This window comes from Osmerus mordax, chromosome 28 (assembly GCF_038355195.1).
Source record: "Osmerus mordax isolate fOsmMor3 chromosome 28, fOsmMor3.pri, whole genome shotgun sequence".
Taxonomy (NCBI): domain Eukaryota; kingdom Metazoa; phylum Chordata; class Actinopteri; order Osmeriformes; family Osmeridae; genus Osmerus; species Osmerus mordax.
This window is the reverse complement of record NC_090077.1, coordinates 2,711,412-2,729,088: the sequence shown is the minus strand read 5'-3', so window position 1 is coordinate 2,729,088 and position 17,677 is coordinate 2,711,412. Positions and strand designations below refer to the sequence as shown.

At 44.0% G+C, this 17,677-nt stretch overlaps 3 protein-coding genes and 1 pseudogene across 4 annotated transcripts; 2 read left to right on the top strand and 2 right to left on the bottom strand.

The window, feature by feature from the left end:
- Window positions 1-127: 127 nt before the first annotated feature.
- kdm2ba (lysine (K)-specific demethylase 2Ba) lies at window positions 128-8,879 on the bottom strand. Of its 2 annotated transcripts, none has more exons than XM_067231404.1 (10): window positions 8,681-8,879; window positions 4,994-5,218; window positions 4,718-4,861; window positions 3,957-4,043; window positions 3,228-3,506; window positions 2,252-3,063; window positions 1,902-2,065; window positions 1,580-1,741; window positions 1,167-1,385; window positions 128-1,033 (listed from the first exon to the last, which is right to left on the bottom strand). In XM_067231404.1, exons 1-10 carry the CDS (start codon window positions 8,732-8,734, stop codon window positions 852-854), a joined length of 2,328 nt encoding a protein of 775 aa, XP_067087505.1. In that variant the 5' UTR covers window positions 8,735-8,879; the 3' UTR covers window positions 128-851. The 2 variants fall into 2 exon arrangements, with proteins under 2 accessions (XP_067087505.1, XP_067087506.1); XM_067231405.1 differs by having other exon boundaries at window positions 3,228-3,497.
- A 1,413-nt stretch (window positions 8,880-10,292) lies between these two features.
- Window positions 10,293-13,229, top strand: LOC136938015 (calcium release-activated calcium channel protein 1-like). The gene is made up of 2 exons (XM_067231217.1): window positions 10,293-10,656; window positions 11,122-13,229. Exons 1-2 carry the CDS (start codon window positions 10,543-10,545, stop codon window positions 11,668-11,670), a joined length of 663 nt encoding a protein of 220 aa, XP_067087318.1. The 5' UTR covers window positions 10,293-10,542; the 3' UTR covers window positions 11,671-13,229.
- On the bottom strand, window positions 13,221-15,280 carry LOC136938017 (rho-related GTP-binding protein RhoF-like). Its single transcript, XM_067231218.1, has 5 exons — window positions 14,949-15,280; window positions 14,659-14,746; window positions 14,279-14,388; window positions 13,762-13,896; window positions 13,221-13,629 (listed from the first exon to the last, which is right to left on the bottom strand). The coding sequence occupies exons 1-5, from the start codon at window positions 15,078-15,080 to the stop codon at window positions 13,459-13,461; spliced, it is 636 nt and encodes a 211-aa protein (XP_067087319.1). The 5' UTR covers window positions 15,081-15,280; the 3' UTR covers window positions 13,221-13,458.
- A 1,302-nt stretch (window positions 15,281-16,582) lies between these two features.
- LOC136937826 (calcium release-activated calcium channel protein 1 pseudogene) lies at window positions 16,583-17,404 on the top strand (annotated as a pseudogene).
- Window positions 17,405-17,677: the final 273 nt, after the last annotated feature.

Here is a 17,677-nt window from a genome sequence, read left to right as displayed (position 1 = left end):
TAGGGTGTGTATAGTATCTAGCATGCTAAATAGTATGGTAGTATGGGTATTGGGACCTACCATAGGTTTAAGATTTACTTACATTTAACATGTGCATCTGTAAAAGCAAAAATACATTTTAAAGCCATTATATTTTAGTCATTTATTGACCAAATATTCCATTTAGACATTTATGACAATTATATCAAATTTTCATATTTTAATAAAGTAAATCCATCCAAAGTCAGTCACTTTGGCACGTGTCATGGAAACCACAGCATTCTAAATATACACCTGGGTCAAGGCAGACTTTATAAGAGCACTATCCAGTTCTTAGAGATATCTGAGAACCATTCAACAAAACTGTATCTGGGAGTGTGTGGAACTGCAAACATTAAATTACTCCAAAAATGTTGCCTTATTGCCAGATGTGTAAATTATGGTTGTATAAAAAATATATTTTTTTACATTTAACACATTTCTAACAGGTAGAAATACACAGCCAATTCAACAAAACCACAAACCATTATAAAGGTACAATCTAAACAGCACAAAAACACTCATGCTTTGACTTTCCTCAACACCTTTTCTCCAGGAGTTATACATCCTACCCCTTTGTACAAAGACTCCACTTTGAGTGTGTTGAGGTGCGGTAATATCCATAAAGACACCAATGACAAGAACAAGGAACGTGTTCAAGATACTGCTTCTCCTCTGACAGTGAGGATTCAGGAATCTGAGCACAGAAGAGGAAATAAAATGTACAAAACCAACCAGGTTCAATGGGGAAACCTTGTTGCTCCATTTAGTGCATTTCGTTAGTCTTTTGTTTGAGTGTACATTTGGACCTCGGCCCTAGTTCTCATAGAAAACTAGCTGAGCTTCTGCAGCAATTTATCTTCCTTCAGTCCGAACTGCACACTCACAGACATCTCCGCTATGAAACGTTCGCAGGCTGTCTTGGTCACCTGTTTGCAGTAGCGGAGGTCGATTTGACAGATGCTTCCACAGCGCTTGAAAAAGGTGAGGGAGTGGTCTGTCACCCTGTTACACACTGGAGGGAGACACAACAACACCACACAATGAGCTCCAACGCCGTGTGCCGATAAAATAATGAGAAAAAGTCCTGGCACAGCAAGTGTGATGCAGCGATGAGGCCCGCTCAGCCAGAAAAAGAGCATTCTCACCTGACAGGTTGACGACTGTTAGGGAGTCTCTGGTGGTGGTACCTGCCGCCGTCAGCAGGTTGACCGACTGGTCGTTGATGTGGTTGCAGTAGCTGAGGTCCAGGCTGGACAGGGAAGGCATCTGTCGGATGATGAGACGCAGAGACGCGTCGGTGATGTCCAGGCCGGCCAGGCGCAGGTCCACTATGTTCCTCAGCTTACAGCGGTTGTCCATCTGACCTGAAGGGTTTGAAGATAACACACATGGGTCAAACACTAAGCTTTAGCTAGTTTTTAGGATGACTAAAATGATTTTATTTTAACTGACCAGTAACTGTTAACTTGCTCTTAACCACTTCAACCGTTTTGGTACTGGTTTGCTGGTGCCACCAGGGGGCGATCTAACACACTTAATAATCAGTTTGATTCTCCACCTGGTCTGTTGTCTGTCGGGGGGGACAGCAGGTCTCTCATCTGGGCGTCTTTGAGCCCCTCCACCCACTGGACGTCCAGGGTGCGGAGCGGAGGGCAGCTGGAGGTGCACAGGGCCGACACGGCTACCCAGGAGCAGCCCGACAACAGCAGCACCCTCAGACCTGCCACACACACACACACACACACAAACAGAGAACACATCAATTCTGAGACACGATCAAAGCATGCGGATATACTCTGAACGGATCGGTAGAGATCAGGCGCTCCTCCCTCTCAGATGACCAGCATGTCAGGTCGTGTTGCTCTTCCTGGCTCGCCTACCTGGTAATCGGTTGATGAGCCAGCTGAGTTGCTTCTTGGAGATGTTGGTCCAGCTGAGATCCAGGGAGACGGGCTGTCTGCGGATGATCCCACTGAGCATGAGCGGTGAGATGGCCTTGCAGCGATTCAGGTCAATCCGGGTCCACAGCCTTTTGTCACAGCACCTGGGCAAGGTAACAGGCAGGCAGACAATCGAGTTCAGCACAGTCCTTTGTTGCTAGCAGTGAAGGAATTTACAGTGTGAGGGTTGCACCTGTAACGTACTGGTAAGGTATTTGTGGGCCTCCCATGACTGATTCAACTGACTAAACCAAGGTAGTAGCAGAGTTCTAGACGAACAGAGCCCTTACCATCTGTTCCAGGTCTTGCAGACCCGCATGTTGACACACAGCTCCTTGTGAGGGAGGTACCCGAAGATCTTCATCCAGACCTCCCTCTGCATGGCGTGGGTCTTGCCGTCCGTGAGGGGCAGCCTGTCCGGAGGGGGGCTGATGGGGGGCGGGCGGATGACGTGTCTCTCCATTTGGACACACTTGGGCGGGGAGCGCGGGGGCAGGGGCCGGGTGGCGGGGGAGCTCCTGTTGAAGCCCAGAGGGGTGATCTGACTGGGGTAGAAGTGGCGCAGCTCCCAGGGGGTGCCGTTCATCTCCCTGGTCCTGAGGTGGGGCCGCTCACCTCCCAGGTCGCCGCCGCCGCCGTTCCGGAAGGGCCTCTTGGGCTCCTCGTTCTCGCTCTCGGGCTCCTCCTTGAGGGGCTGGCGGTTCTCATTGGCCAGGGACTCTTCGGTCTTCTGGATCTCCTGGTTGAGGGCTTTGCTCAGCTCCTTGCTCAGCTCCTTGTTGGGGATGCGGCGCTTGCGGCGGGCTTTGGGCCGCGGGCCCTTCTCCTGGGTTTCGCTGCCGCCCTCGCTGCTGGGCCCCGCCCGGGGGGAGCTGCAGTGCGATTGGTCGCTGTCCAGAAAAGGCGTCTTGAGGTGGGGACTCGGCAGGTCGGCCTTGCTGTCCTCTTCATCGTCAGCTTCGTCCCTTTCAAGGACACGCCGGTAGAAAGGTTCCCGCTCCTCCTCATCCTCCTCCTCTTCCTCATCCTCCTCCTCTTGGTCCTCTTCCTCCGTCTTGATTTGATGGAGAAGTTTGGGGAAGAGAGGATCAGCTGACTTGCCCTGCGAGAGTTAGAAAAGAGGAATTTATTTAGTACAGCATGGTTTGTACAGCGCAACATGACACAGCTCCATGTTTGCGAACAACAAAAAGTCAAACGATCGTGAAAAAAACAAACAGGTTCATTATTAGTAACAACGAGCCTCATTATTAAAAGCCCCTCTACCTTCTTCCTCACGCCGAGGTCCTCTTCCTCATCGTCGTCGAACAGCTTCCTCTTCTTCCTCAGTTTGTCCTCCGGTCGGGGCCGAGGCAAGCAGCTGGGCGACAGGAGAGGCGGCTGTCGGCCGACGGGCTCGTCCAGCCGGTGCCTGGGGGTCTCCTCCCTCCTCCGGACCGAGCCCCCCGCATCCGCCTCCTCCTTGGCGGCCTTCTGCTCCCTCAGCAGGGAGCCTGGGAGGTTGGAGGCGTACTTGAACCCTGGACCTCTTTTTTGCTTGCAGACCAAAAGGAGAGAAAAGGGGCAAGACAACTTTATACCTTTTGCCTATCGGAAGGAGGTCGTCAGACCAGCAGCTGCGGGAGGTCAGAGGTCAGGTCACCCTAACTCATTAACTACAGTGCATGTGGTTGGGTCTTTGCTTGGCCCACATGTAACGATCCACTGTCGTACCCCTAGATTGCTCTGTGGCAAACACCTAAACTGTAACAAGAACATCATGTGACGCTGTTAGCCAGGCACACAGGAAGTGGAAACCACAATAAGAAAGGCAGGGCAAGATGTTTTTGACATTGCAATCTTAAGAAATTCAGTGAAACACCATCTGTTGCACATGTATCTGGTTTACCTGTGTCTGGTCATAAAAGGGTGCATTTGCTCTAGAATATAAAGAAGCCTTAAAATCCTGACAGGGGTACTTTGTATGCGATCCTTTGGCCTCATGTTGGTACTCACTTTTCCAGTTTTCCCGGCATAATTGCATTTGGGACACTCCCAACAGTTAGGGAGCTCTTCGTTCACCACGCCCGAAGTATCTTTAACCTAAAACACCGGCAAATAAAGTAAAAGAGACACTTGTGAAGTAAAAGCTAAATGTAACCATGAAAAGCAGAAGAGAATTATCTTTTGTACAATGTGTTCACAAAAAGAGACATGACAGTGATATGAAAGTTGAATTGGAATGAGGAAGCTGGATGCTTTTTAACGTTTAAATACCTCAAACGTCCGCAGCTGCTGCGATATGTCACAAAGTGCATGGCACCAGGAAGTGACACTTGACTAACATACTGCACCACCAAGATCTCTACCATCTATTAGTCCCAAGAGCAGCAAACGGGATGCGCAATATAGCTAAGCTCTGACGCACTGCAGGTTTCAGCAGTTGTGCTTAGGCTTGTTCCGTTTTGTAGTACGTGTCTTTCTGGCTTTATCTTCTACTTTGCATTTAACTCAACCTGTAACATTCGCTTATCCTGCAGCGCCTCATTGCAACATGTCTCCTTCCCAGGCAACACCACTTCATTCAAATTAAGGGGAAAATTACAAGTTGGCTCAGTAAACAGGAAGTTCGTGCCTCTAAAGCCCTTAGTCAAAGCTTTGGAATGACACTACATTTGCAAATTCCAGATCCATTACTCTGTCATGTGAGTCACAGAGCAAACAAATCACCTGACTCAAGTAGAGGCAGCCACACTCCTCGGCCAGGTTCCCCTCACCTTGAGACAGTTGGGGTGAACTATCTCATTGCAGATGGAGCACTCCATGAGCATGACATTGAACTTGTCCTCTTCCTCCTCCTGCGTGTCCTCCTTGCCTGCCTCACCACACACCACACACACGGCCGTGTGGGGAAGAACAGGCTGGAAGGGGAACCAGGCAAAAAAAAAAGGGGGCAACATGAACATTCAGCAACAGCTTATTTGCCGCGTTTAGCACAGCAGAGGATAACCTCAGAACTGATAACCGGTAACGACGCGTCCGTGCATACTCACCGCGATGCACTGCCTCATGATACATGACTGCTTCATGCGACCCGGACCTCCAAACTTCTTCATGTCTTTGCAGAAGTGACACTCGCCACACTCGGTCCGCAGGCATGCCTCACACTTCCGACAGCGTGTCCGCCGGCGCCTCGCACCAGACGAGCTGCGATTGGACGGCAGCTTGACGGCAGCTGGCGTCCCCATCTTGGGCTTTGGCCGATTGGCTGCCCGTTGCTGGAGGATATCAAAAGAGACAATTCTGGTCAAACATTCATCAGTGGGATGCTATCACCTACTAACACCAACAACTAACTGCAGGAGGCCCTAGCAGGAGCTACAAATAATAGCATTTATAATAGCATTCCAGATGACAGTGCCACGTCTGAATATAACCTCTTCTCTCTATGAAAACACACAATAATATAGGAGATAAAAATGTGAGCCAGTGATCCCGCTACATCCCCAGAGCTTTTCAGTGATTTTTTCTAAACCCTCACAGATACATATTTCTTGCTGCAGATTCCAGTGTTGCCAAGGCAACACTTTGCTTTGCTTGTGCTCAGCATTTGAAGAGAACTTATGGGGGGAGGAGAAAATAGAAACAGTTCTTTAGTTGTAATGAAGGCTTGGAGGAATTGTGAACGATTATAATTGACTCGAAAGAGAGCCTTTTCAAAATGGCTTTTGCGGCAGTAAAACTGGTGCTTTTTCTCAAGGAGAACACAAACCGGCCTGTGGTTGTATAACCAATCAATAGTAGAATAATGACGTTTTTGATTCATGCGGTGGCTTCGCCAGATTGTTCTCCCAGGGGCGGTTCCAAAAGGCATTGGTATGTGGCGTGATCAATGAGGGAAATGGAAAGCAAATCTCTGTATTTGTTCCTCCCTCGCTCGCTCCGTGGAAGGGGAAAGGGCAGGGGCAATTGGAAGACAGACCTTGACATTCCAGTCTAAATGAAACTTGAGATTGGGTTCAGATTTTCAGATTATTGAGTCTGTTAAGGAGAGAAGACTGGAGTCTGATGACTACCACTGAGTCCTCTCATTACGACTTCAGGGTTAGTGTTCTGTCCTGCCTCTCCTTGACAACTAAGTACATAATAAAGGAGCACACCTTTGACCACCATATTTACTCATAAGTACCTAATTACAGGGCCAGAACTTTGTAAAATGATGTAACTGCTAAATATTACATCACCCAACATTTAACATGGACAAGAAGTCATTCAATAAAAGCAAGCGATAAATGATTAAATTAATAGATATAGATAACTGATTAAATGATGAAACCGTATGCCCTTAGGTAAAATGCTAATCTCAAATTAGCAAGTGCTCTTTAAATCACGATTAGTCAACAACTGGAGAAACTGCTCCACAAGCACATAACTGTGTCATGGCTCTTACGTAACCTCCCTTCAGGAACAGATATAGCCAATACAGGACAAAAACATCCTTAATCTTATGAAAACAAACGAACAAACGAATTTTTGAAAAGGGCTTAGAAGGTAAGAAAACCCAACAACACTGGTTCCCCGGGAACAGAGTGTTCCTCAGCGGGGACGAGAATAACCTTTTCTTCAGGAAGACGTTCCATTATTGCAGCTATACAAAGAAGAGTTTTCAGGTTTGGTGAGCTTTGTTGTGTTAACTGTTGCCTGTATTGGTCTCATGATTTGCCACATAGCGCCTGTCATGAACCTCAGGTATAAAAACCAAACCAAACTGGTCTGCCAGGTTAACAGAACAGCATAACAGCACAGCTCTAAACAGACTGAAGAACAGGAGACATCCATTGCTACTAGTGATGCAATTTACAGCTGGGTCAAGGACAGATTCACTCTTTTCACAGTAAATCTGCAGAGTTAGAAATGAGGAACACCTCAGGAGGGAAAAAGCTGCAAAGGTTGAGAATATCAACAGTGCACAACACTGAGTGTGATTGGAAAATATGATTCCCTTTTCGAAAACTTTGATCAGACGTGTCCTTCCTCCCATATTAGATGCATAAATTGAGCCTGAGAACTCAACTACTTCCACCTGAAACATATATGGGATCTCTCTGTCACTCAAATTACATGTTTGCACGAATTCCCTTCAGTATGACAAATCCACAACAAACTGTCCGACAGGTGACAATTCTTCAAACATGTAGTTCGCCTTAGGTTCCCTTCAGATCTAACAGCAGAATCATAAAACAGAAGTTTATATTACATAAGTGCAAAGGGCCTGATATTCCTTTAAGGTAAGCTACAAAAACAACAGACTAGCATTTACTGTAACTTGGTTGAGTACCATGCCAGGAATGTGAGGCCAGTTTGCTGAGGCCTCAGAACACTAACTCAAACCCCTATCTGAGTAGTCTTCTGACTCATAATTTCAGTGTGGATTTCAGTGGGAGGAAGTCACAAGATTCACCATCTGCCTGACTTTAGCACACAGATACCACAGAACACATAAGGGGGGAAAAGGAAGGTCCACAACACCCCTGTTACTCTGCCAAAAGAAAAAGTGGTCTAACCAAGCTCCTTTATGAACAATTGGTGTGTGGCTTCATGTGTTGTGCTGCAATGCTTCTAACCCTGAGCAACCATGCAACAATGTACTCAAGCTTGAAGCAAGGGCTTCAAAGTGTGCTTCTATTTCACTGTTACACTAATATGCCTGCGCCTAGTGTCAACCCATTTGAATGTACTCTTCTTTCTATGATCTACGATACCCACTGGTCTTGCATGTATTTGCTGCTAGTAGAGTAGCCTACAGCTTAAAGTAGGCTAACAGGCAGAAGCGGTCAAGTGCTGTGAGAGCTCTTCATTGTTCCTTTTCCCCATCCCCCTCCCCAGTTCCTGCGAAACAACATTGCCTCAAGCCTTCTTAAAGGCACAGAGCAGTAGGGGATATAGTATGAAGAAAAACGAAAACATGATAATTACTTAAATCCAGTTTGGTCTATACATTCAAGTCATAGTAAAGAGTTGTTAAGAGAGGTTGAGAAGATCTCTATGACCTCAGTTTGTATGGGCTAGCATGCACTGCTTGACTGACTGTAAAAAAAACAAACAGAAAAGACAAAAAAGTACATTCCTAAAGTCTTACGCATGTTTTCGGAAGCAAAGGTCACGACTGTTAAAAGGGGCCAAAAAATCCTGATTTTGAACAACATGATTGTATCGTTTGTTTAGTGGTGAATGTGGCACTGGGCCCCAGGGATAGTGGAGAGGGACATTCACATGTAGAGTCATGCTGCTTCTCACTTGCTCACTCTCTCTGATCACTGTTCACACCGGATCCTTAAAGGATCGCTTTTCTACCTGGTCGAACCTTACCCTGACAAGAAACAGGACAGTTCAATAGCTGTGGAAGCTGTTTAACAGATGTAGACCATCCATCCTATAACGCCCTTTCTGTTAAATTTTTCTCTCTAATACTTTGGCTCGGTTCCGTTTCCGAGCAAAGGGAAATGAACTGGTGCCCTGCTAACACAATTCTATTATTTTACCATTGAAAAGGTAAATAAGACCAGATCTCAAGAGTACTTTATACACAGTAGCGTACCATACCATCTTACATCTGCTAGATTAGAGAGAGAAGGTGGAAGATTTAGAGGGAGGGGAAAATAAGAAAACATGTAGCTAACAGTATTACTTGTAGCTTGTAGGCAGCATTAGGCAAACAGTCAAATCCAGCGTTCTCTGACCTGTTCAGATTCTGAATCGTAATCCTCATCGTCCGCACTCAGTGACATGGCCATGGTTCCTCAGTTCTCATCGTTTGTTTGGTGTCGAGAAAACTGACATGGCTGAATTCAGCCCAGAGCTTCTCTGCTGTTCCAACACTCTCTTCCGTCCCCCTCTCTCCCTCTCTCTTCACACACAGCTCAGGAACAGGCAGCTGCGCAGGCACACACAAGGGCGACAAGAAGCCTCATGAATATGCGTTGGGAAGGTCAGGGAGGGAGGGGAGGGGGAGGGGGGGGGTGCAGGCCAAGCCAATGGAGAGGCAGATGGCATTCGGTTACGGGGTTGCTTACAAAGGGCGCCTAGACCATGGAGGTATTATGGCCCAGACTCAGGAAGGGTGGGCCCAGGGGGACTTGGGGGGAGACAGCCACAGGAATAGCTCAGACAGAGGGTCACTGGAGGAGAAAGGAGCAGGGGGAAAGCATCTGTCTCCTTGGATATTTGGATATGCGGGGGGGGGGGGGGGGGGGGGATTGGATGGTTGGTTTGTTTGGAATATATACTGTACAACATATTGTTGTGTGAGATGTCACTCATTCAAGTTTCTCAGTTAGAAAGATATACGTCTTTCACTTTAAAAAGCAGGAAGCAATCCATTTATCTGAGTTTGATTGCTCTTCCCTGGAACTTTCTTGTTCCTTGTTTGTTTCAGCCTGCTTGACAAACAAAATGTTTACATGACGACTACATTACTGGCTACATTACTGTAGCCCAGAAGTTTACAGGTCATATTGTAGCCTATAGGTTGCCAAGTCTGATTGATTTTGTTTACTATGTAAGTGCAAGTTGTGCATCTTGTACATAAATACCTGACAAAACAATGTGTTTCACTGTGCAATTCCAGAGATCTGAGGAGGGGTGATGTCAGGGTATCAATAAAGGGAAGCAATTCGATGAAATTACAGTAGTATACTTAATGTGTATCACAAATAACCTTGGCCACAAATGTAAGTTACACACAATCGCCATAATTCTTATCTATCCACAAGATATCCACTATAATATCCACCAGATGGCAGTCACATATCACTGCTTTGTTCTTAGTTCAAACCATAGACTGTATGGTTCAAACTCATAGATAAAACATAAAAACATTTTTTTTAAAGCAAGACAAAAACATGTGGGCTTACACGGTTGCACGTTAATTGTTTCTGTATACTTATACACATTTCATATGTTGCCATTTGCCGGACCACACCTTCACAATTTTAATTGACTTACCTGGTCCAATTCTATGTGCAGCCTAATTAAGATTAATTACTAACAGCTGAGAGGGAGTTGAAAGAAATCGAGCAGAAGTCCAATATTCAGGTGTAAGGCTAAATAAAACATCAACAGTGTAACTAATACACGGTTAAATCTGAGAGATTGAGAGAATGTCTCATGTATATATATATATATACACACAAATTAAAATCAGATGTGAACTCATGTATGTATGACCAAATGAAACTAATTAAAAAATAAAGCTACATTATCAACCTTACCTCGGTTTCAGCAGAGCACTGTAGGATTGTGGGTGGGTAGCACAATTTGTGTTGTGAGTTTCCTGAATTACAAACTGCTGCACTAGCTTGAAGTTTTGGGATGTAGCCAGCAAGCTAGTTGCACACTTTTTGTATATAGTCTCGTTCTAGGGAGTACATTGTGATTAGACTTTAAAAAATATATACTTAAATCACGTGAACTTTAAGTCAAAGTCTACCAAACGACTTCCAAGTGCTGAAATAGAAAAGGTTAATTGTTAGCTAGTAGCACAACATTGCTTGCTAGAAAGTTTTTAAAAGTTGGGAAAGGTAGCAGAGCTAGCAACACCAAAATGAGTTTGAACGAACACTCTTTACAAGCTCTATCATGGAGAAAGCTATATCTGAGCCGTGCCAAATTGAAGGCTACAAGTCGGACATCAGCTCTTTTGTCTGGTTTCGCAATGGTGAGTAACGTTACAATAGACGGAAAGTTGGCTAAGGACGAATGTTAATGCACATAGATAGCGACCTGACCCGGTCTGTCATGCCCTGTCAAATGAAATGTGCAAGAACGCTCGCTAGTTCTAGTTGGCAACATTTGATGACATATCTAGGCTACGGGTAACCACTTAACTGTGTATGTTTAGTAGCAGGGTGTTAATAGTTTAAAGTACATACAAGTCAATGTGTTGGTGTAAACCACGATAGGCTACTCTGCAAATGTGTGACGCAGTGAGACTTCGTATGACTCGCGCGTGAAGTTTGGTGTCAGCAATCTTGCCTCGAGTGTAATTTAGAAGCCATTGACGATTTTAACGATCAATTTTGGTATTCTTTATTACAGTATGTTAACTGCATTTGCATATATTGAATCAAATGGTATACATTGTAGCTTTGAACCTTTTATTTAAATTTGTATTTTTGTCTAGGTGGCGATGGTGGAAGTGCAATTGGAGCCAGACCACACGTATCCACCGGGGCTGCTGATTGCCTTCAGCGCCTGCACTACCGTCCTTGTAGCAGTGCACCTCTTCGCTCTCATGATCAGCACCTGCATCCTTCCAAACCTTGAAGCGGTGAGCAATGTCCACAACTTGAACTCAGTGAATGAGTCTCCCCACGAGCGTATGCACCACTACATTGAGCTGGCCTGGGCGTTCTCCACCGTCATCGGCACCCTGTTGTTCCTTACGGAGGTGGTTCTCTTGTGCTGGGTCAAGTTCTTGCCACTCAGAGGTGGGAAGATCAACGGGACCATCAGCTCGGGTGAGGCAGCAGCCATCGCCTCCACCTCCATCATGGTGCCTTTCGGTCTGGTGTTCATTGTGTTTGCTGTGCACTTCTACCGCACACTGGTCAGTCACAAAACTGACCGGCAGATCAAGGAGCTAGAAGAGCTGTCCAATATCACCCGCCTTCAGAATCAACTGGACCACAGGGGAGAGGCTGACTGTCTGAGCCCTGTTGTCCATTTCTAATACTGATCAGAAACACCAGGTTTTACACGTTCAACTACTTTGTGAAACATTTGATGATTTTCTTTCGCATTTACATAAATTCACCAAGTAATGGTGTCAATCTGTTTACTGTAATTCAGCACTTCACATAAACCGAAATACACCAGAAGGGCTTTTCAGTTACTCAGAGCTACAGTTTACAGAATCAATCAAAAAACTAAACGAGATTAGATACTATCACTGCCAATTTCTCATGTCATGTTGAATCAGATTGTATAGTCTATCAGTGAAAAAATGGTACATGTACTCTTGTTAATGTATCATAGCGGTGTTACAGTTAACAAGTTCTGAGTATTTTTAAACATTAACTTTGTGGTATCTACATTACTGCACAGTCATGAGAAACTTAGAGACGAATGACTGATCATATTAACCGAATTCCTGAAAATGGATTTCTGTGAATGTTGATCTTTTGTGAAGTGTTTTTTTTTCCATGTATTTTGTTACAAAGAAGCTGAGATCTAACCAAAGATGTTAGATGCTTTAAAATACCAAACTTAGATGAGCTCCAGAATTTTGTAAGGATTTTACTCTAAGCCAATTCTTGTACCCCTTTACAAAGAAAGTTAAAACAAATTATAATATTTCTGTAATGAATGCATAGCTCTGAATGCATAGTATGTATTGCTGTAATACAACAAGTGTTACTTGTGGATTGAAAACGTTCAGGTTGCAGAGGTTTCGTTAAAAAACAACAACAAAAAACAAAAAAATAAGTTTGTATATCTGTAATGTCACGAAGAAGGGATAAGGAGAACCAAGGCTGGGTACAGAATTGTCTAATACTGTATGAAGACATCTGGACATTCAGCTGATAACCCTCAGCTAAAAGGAATGTAGGCTCGTTGGGAAAGGTTGTCAAGGATACAGTAGATTGAAACTGTATTGAGAAGTATGCCAAACTGTTTTTAAAGGGTGAACTGATGACAGTAACTTTTATACGTATTGTTTTTGCATGATAAGGCTCACTCCAGCTATATATGGTTCCTGTGTGGATTTTTAGCTTTTTAAATGACTTGTCAAGTGGCACATCTGAAATGTCTGTCACATTATGTGCAATCTTCAGACTGTTTCATGTGAAGTAACATATTCTAAGCAGAATTACACTTCACACAGATGGATATATATATATATATTTAGACACACACACACACACTCATACACACTGTATATTTCTCTTCTCAGTTAGGTACAGATAACCACTTTCAGGAAAATGACACATACTGCATCTACTTCTAGACAGACAGTATACACGGCATTGACCATTGAATGTGGGTTACTTTCATGCTTTGCGGTCTTGGTCTGTGTAATAGGCCTACAGTATCATTTAGGAAATATTTTGTGCTCTACAAATATGTAGTTATGAACATCACAGAGGAGATTGGTTACATGCTCCCATGAACCATATGAACTGTTTATTTATTCTTAAAGCTTTTATATATAGTATATCTTTTCCTTTGTTTTCAACATATGCAAGAGGCCAATTATGACTAATAAAGGATTTTATGTCTAAATTTGAATGCTACCATTGGCTATTTCTTCTAGTCACAGTTTTTGCATAAACAGTGTATTTTCCTGAATGTGCTCGGTAATGATTGGAAACCACAGAAATGTGTCAGCAAAAAAACTTTACAGTAGATATGTTTAGTATGTGGATGTCAGCTGTCATTCAGGCAAAAGTTTGGTTGTCTATCTGGTCAGTTTTCAGACTAGTGTTAGCTTAGCGTTTACTTGGTGGTTTCGTGGCTGTTACAGAAGTGCACAAGGCTCCCTCCCCTTCCTCTCTGGGTTTTTGGGTGGGTTCGTTGCTGCAAGGGCTTTCTTAGTCGCCTCCCTGAATATGTCATCCACGTTTTCATTGCACTTGGCTGAACATTCCATATACAGCTCAGCATTTATTTTCCTTTTGGTTTCTTCTCCCTGTTGAGGAAAATAATAAAATTATGATTTAGATTTCAGGAAAAAGTACTCTCTTAGTCAGTGTACAGGTAAGTCCATCCTTTCATTGATCTAAAACCATTTGGACACTACTGGTATGTGTAGAGTTCGTACCTGGATGTATGTGATAAGATTTTGGCCTGAGGACCAAAGCTTTCTTGCCAGGGTTTTGTCCTTCCGTAGATCTGCCTTGCATCCAACCAGGATGACTGGTACACCATGGCAGAAGTGACGCACCTCTGGGTACCACTGAGAGCGCATATAGGGAGGGAGTCAGGTGGCTGAGCGGTTAGGGAACCGGGCTAGTAATCTGAAGGTTGCCAGTTCGATTCCCGTTTGATTCCCAGTTCGATTCCCTTCCGTGCCAAATGATGTTGTGTCCTTGGGCAAGGCACTTCACCCTACTTGCCTCCCTGTACTTACTGTAAGTCGCTCTGGATAAGAGCGTCTGCTAAATGACTAAATGTAAATATATAACGCAATCATGAAAAATGTTGGTGGAGATTTATACAAAGGTCGTGTAAACAATGCATTACTCAGACCCTGCAAGATAACACCCGATTATCGATAATCGGTTATAGATAGATCGACTAGAAGATAGTTGTCATGGCATAAGAAAACAGTGCGGTACCTTTATCAAAACATTCTCAAAGGATGAGGGGCAGGTGACATCATAACAGATCAGTACCAGGTTGACATTCTGGTAAGAAAGAGGCCGTAATCTGTCATAGTCTTCTCGACCTAAGGTTAATGGAACAGATATTACCACATTGAAAATTATGCATGTTCATAGGCTTTGAATAAAGCTGAAAACAATTAGCATGGCTTTACATTCCAGTCAGTCCAATCACTAACGTCCTCCAATTATACCTAATGCTCTAACATTCTTAGGTTGTAAAGGCATTGCTCAGACACCTTTGACTTGCAATGCAAAATGTCCACTATACCTGACATACTTGTTTTGCCGGGTGCTTTCAAAAGCATGTGTACAGAGTAGGTTCCAGACCTTACCTGCAGTATCGTAGAGGTGTAAGCGAAACTCAGCCCCTCTATACCTCACATTGGCAACCACATTTTCAAACACAGATGGAATATGTTTCTGAAAGATAAATGTAAGATTGTTTACTGTCACAATATGTTGTCAATAATGTACACACTGTTTAATTCAAATGTAATTATTTAATTAGCTATACAATGTAGAGCGATGGTATTCAAAAGTGTCCTGTTCGTAGGACTGTTATAAATCATACACAATATAGTATCGTACAGGTTAGTAGATGATCAAGATCAGCGAGTCTTACCTCTGGAAAGTTTCCCTTTGTGTAAACCGTTAAGAGGGATGTTTTTCCACATCCCCCATCACCAACAATAACAACTTTAAAATCCTCCCTTCTGCTATGTCCACTGCTCACCCCTGACACACTCTTTGTCATGCCTCTCAGAATGCAGACAAGGATGTGGGTAGTAAAACCGACCTTTTCTTTGTCAAGACTTACTTCCACAGGAGAAATAGAAGCACCGTATAGTGATACCCAGAGAGCCAACACACAGAGCCTTCCCTCTGCTAGATTTTGTACCTTCTACAACTTCCGCCAGAGTAAATAGGACTCCTCTTGGTTCTGTAGTGCCTGCCCTGCCGTGCAAGAGAGTGGCTCACCTGAGACTTTAGTTCCCATACAGATAGAAACCTGTTGACTTTACCTGCTCCACCCACTTCTTTGTGTACTTTGAGAACTTCCACCTGAACTCATGCATAGAAGAGAGATGCCAGGATACTCCTATGTGAAACACCCAGAGGGAGAGAAGAAGACGTGTACATAGTTGAGGTCTACCTTCCAAAAGGCATAATATAATACCATCTATTCTAGTGGACTTGGAATACATGTGCCTATTTAACCATATACCTATGTTTGTTAAAAAGTAAATTCTCTTAATAAAAAAGAAGTAAAACAATGAATAAGTGTATTCACTCAGCAGACACTTAACCTCTGTGTAAGACATTTACATTACATTACATTTAGTCATTTAGCAGACGCTCTTATCCAGAGCGACTTACAGTAAGTACAGGGACATTCCCCCGAGGCAAGTAGGGTGAAGTGCCTTGCCCAAGGACACAACGTCTTTGGCATGACCGGGAATCGAACTGGCAACCTTCGGATTACTAGCCCGATTCCCTCACCGCTCAGCCACCTGACTCCCCACATCTGCATTGAGTGGGAGGCTATAGCTGTGTCCATATCCTGTGAGCTACCACAAACCACTGACATACATCTTATTGTTTCCTGTAATTGTCACAGCAGCGGGCTGCACCGTCGGGCTGTCTCAGACCCCCCACATTGCAAAGGTTAAAAGAAAATGCTATTTATTTTTGTATTGGGCAAAATTGGGTAAACACAACGACAGTTCGTTGTGAACCTTTGGGTCATGTGACCCAAAAGCAGCACGAGGGTTAAAAAATGCCAGGAACATAAAAGGGGATTTTGTATGTGTGTAAATATGGGACATTTATTCAAGTGAGTTTTATGGCTAGTGTCACATTCCTTTCTAATGAAGTCACCCTGTTTTAGCATAAACCATTAAGGACCTTTATACATTTTACACAAATTGTCACAGTGATACCATATGAATAATTGTCAATGTGTCACAGTGAGATGCTAGAGTGTGGAGCCAAGCACAAGGAGAGGCCGGCAAGACAGGGTCGAGGAAATCAAAGTATTAATTTACCGGAAACAAGCAGAGTATACTCAAATGTACACAACAAGGAAGGGACCATACAAGCGCACCAAACTAGACACAGGTGAAACTAACTACAACAAACGAGCAAAAACTGAAAACCTGACGTAACGAGACACAGGTGAAACTGATGACACAGAGAACACAGGGAAACACTAGTGCAGGGGTGTTGAATCCTGGTCCTCAGGGACCGCTGTCCTGCATGTTTGAGATGTTTCCATGCTCCAACACACCTGATTCAAATGAATGGGTTGTTATCAAGCTCTGTGGAAGCCTGATAACGACCATACATTTGAAAAAAACAAGAACTGGGCATGACACAATATTAAATGCTGTTTCTTCATGCTCCTAGGTGGCCGTGGTGGAGATGGACCTGGAGTCGACTGACCCGTATCCCCGTTGGCTGCTGGTTGCTTTCAGTGCCTGCACTACCACTCTGGTGGCAGTCCATCTCTTTGCCCTTGTGATCAGCACCTGTCTCCTTCCACACTTTGATGCGCTTGCCAGACTTGACATCAAGAATTTGGTGTTTGAGTCTCCCCAGAAGAGCTTGCACTCCTACGTTGAGGCAGCTTGGATCTTGTCCACTGTTGTTGGCACTTTGCTCTCCTTGGTGGAGGTGGTTCTTGTAGTCTGGATCAAGTTTTTGCCGCTTAATCCAAATAATCTGGAAAAAAATGACATGAGCTCAAGCGAGGCAGCCATCACTTCCTCCTCCATCATGTTGCTTGTTGGACTGTTGTTCATTGTGTTTGCTGTGCACTTCTATTACACGCTGGTCGTTCACAAAACTGACTGTCAGACTGAAAAACTGAAGGAGCTGGACTACATAACCAAGATTTTATAAAATGATAGCTTCATAAGCTTCCAGGAGTGTGTGTGCTTACCAGAACCACATGGCGCAGTGTTAAAATATATAGAGCTCATTGGCCCGTTTTGTATTCACTGAGCATGTATGTCTTTTTACATTTACAATTTGGATTTTTCTATCAGCAGTAGAAGAATTTGACCATTGTGGGAAAATATCGATGTTATTGTTAATTGTAAAAATAAATCGGATATTTTCTTCAATGTAAACTTCCAGTATGCACATCCTCTGTAGATCTCACCTGAGATAATATAGAGATGTCTGCTCTTTTCTAGTTACAGAGGGGATACACATTTTTCACCTGATATAATGTGTATCCCCTCTGTAACTTTTGCTGTCGAAACAGTGCCCTAAAAACCCCTTCAATAGGGCTGCGCTTTACCATCGCCATCTGATGGTTTACTGTGAGAACTGCACTTGTAATGTTCC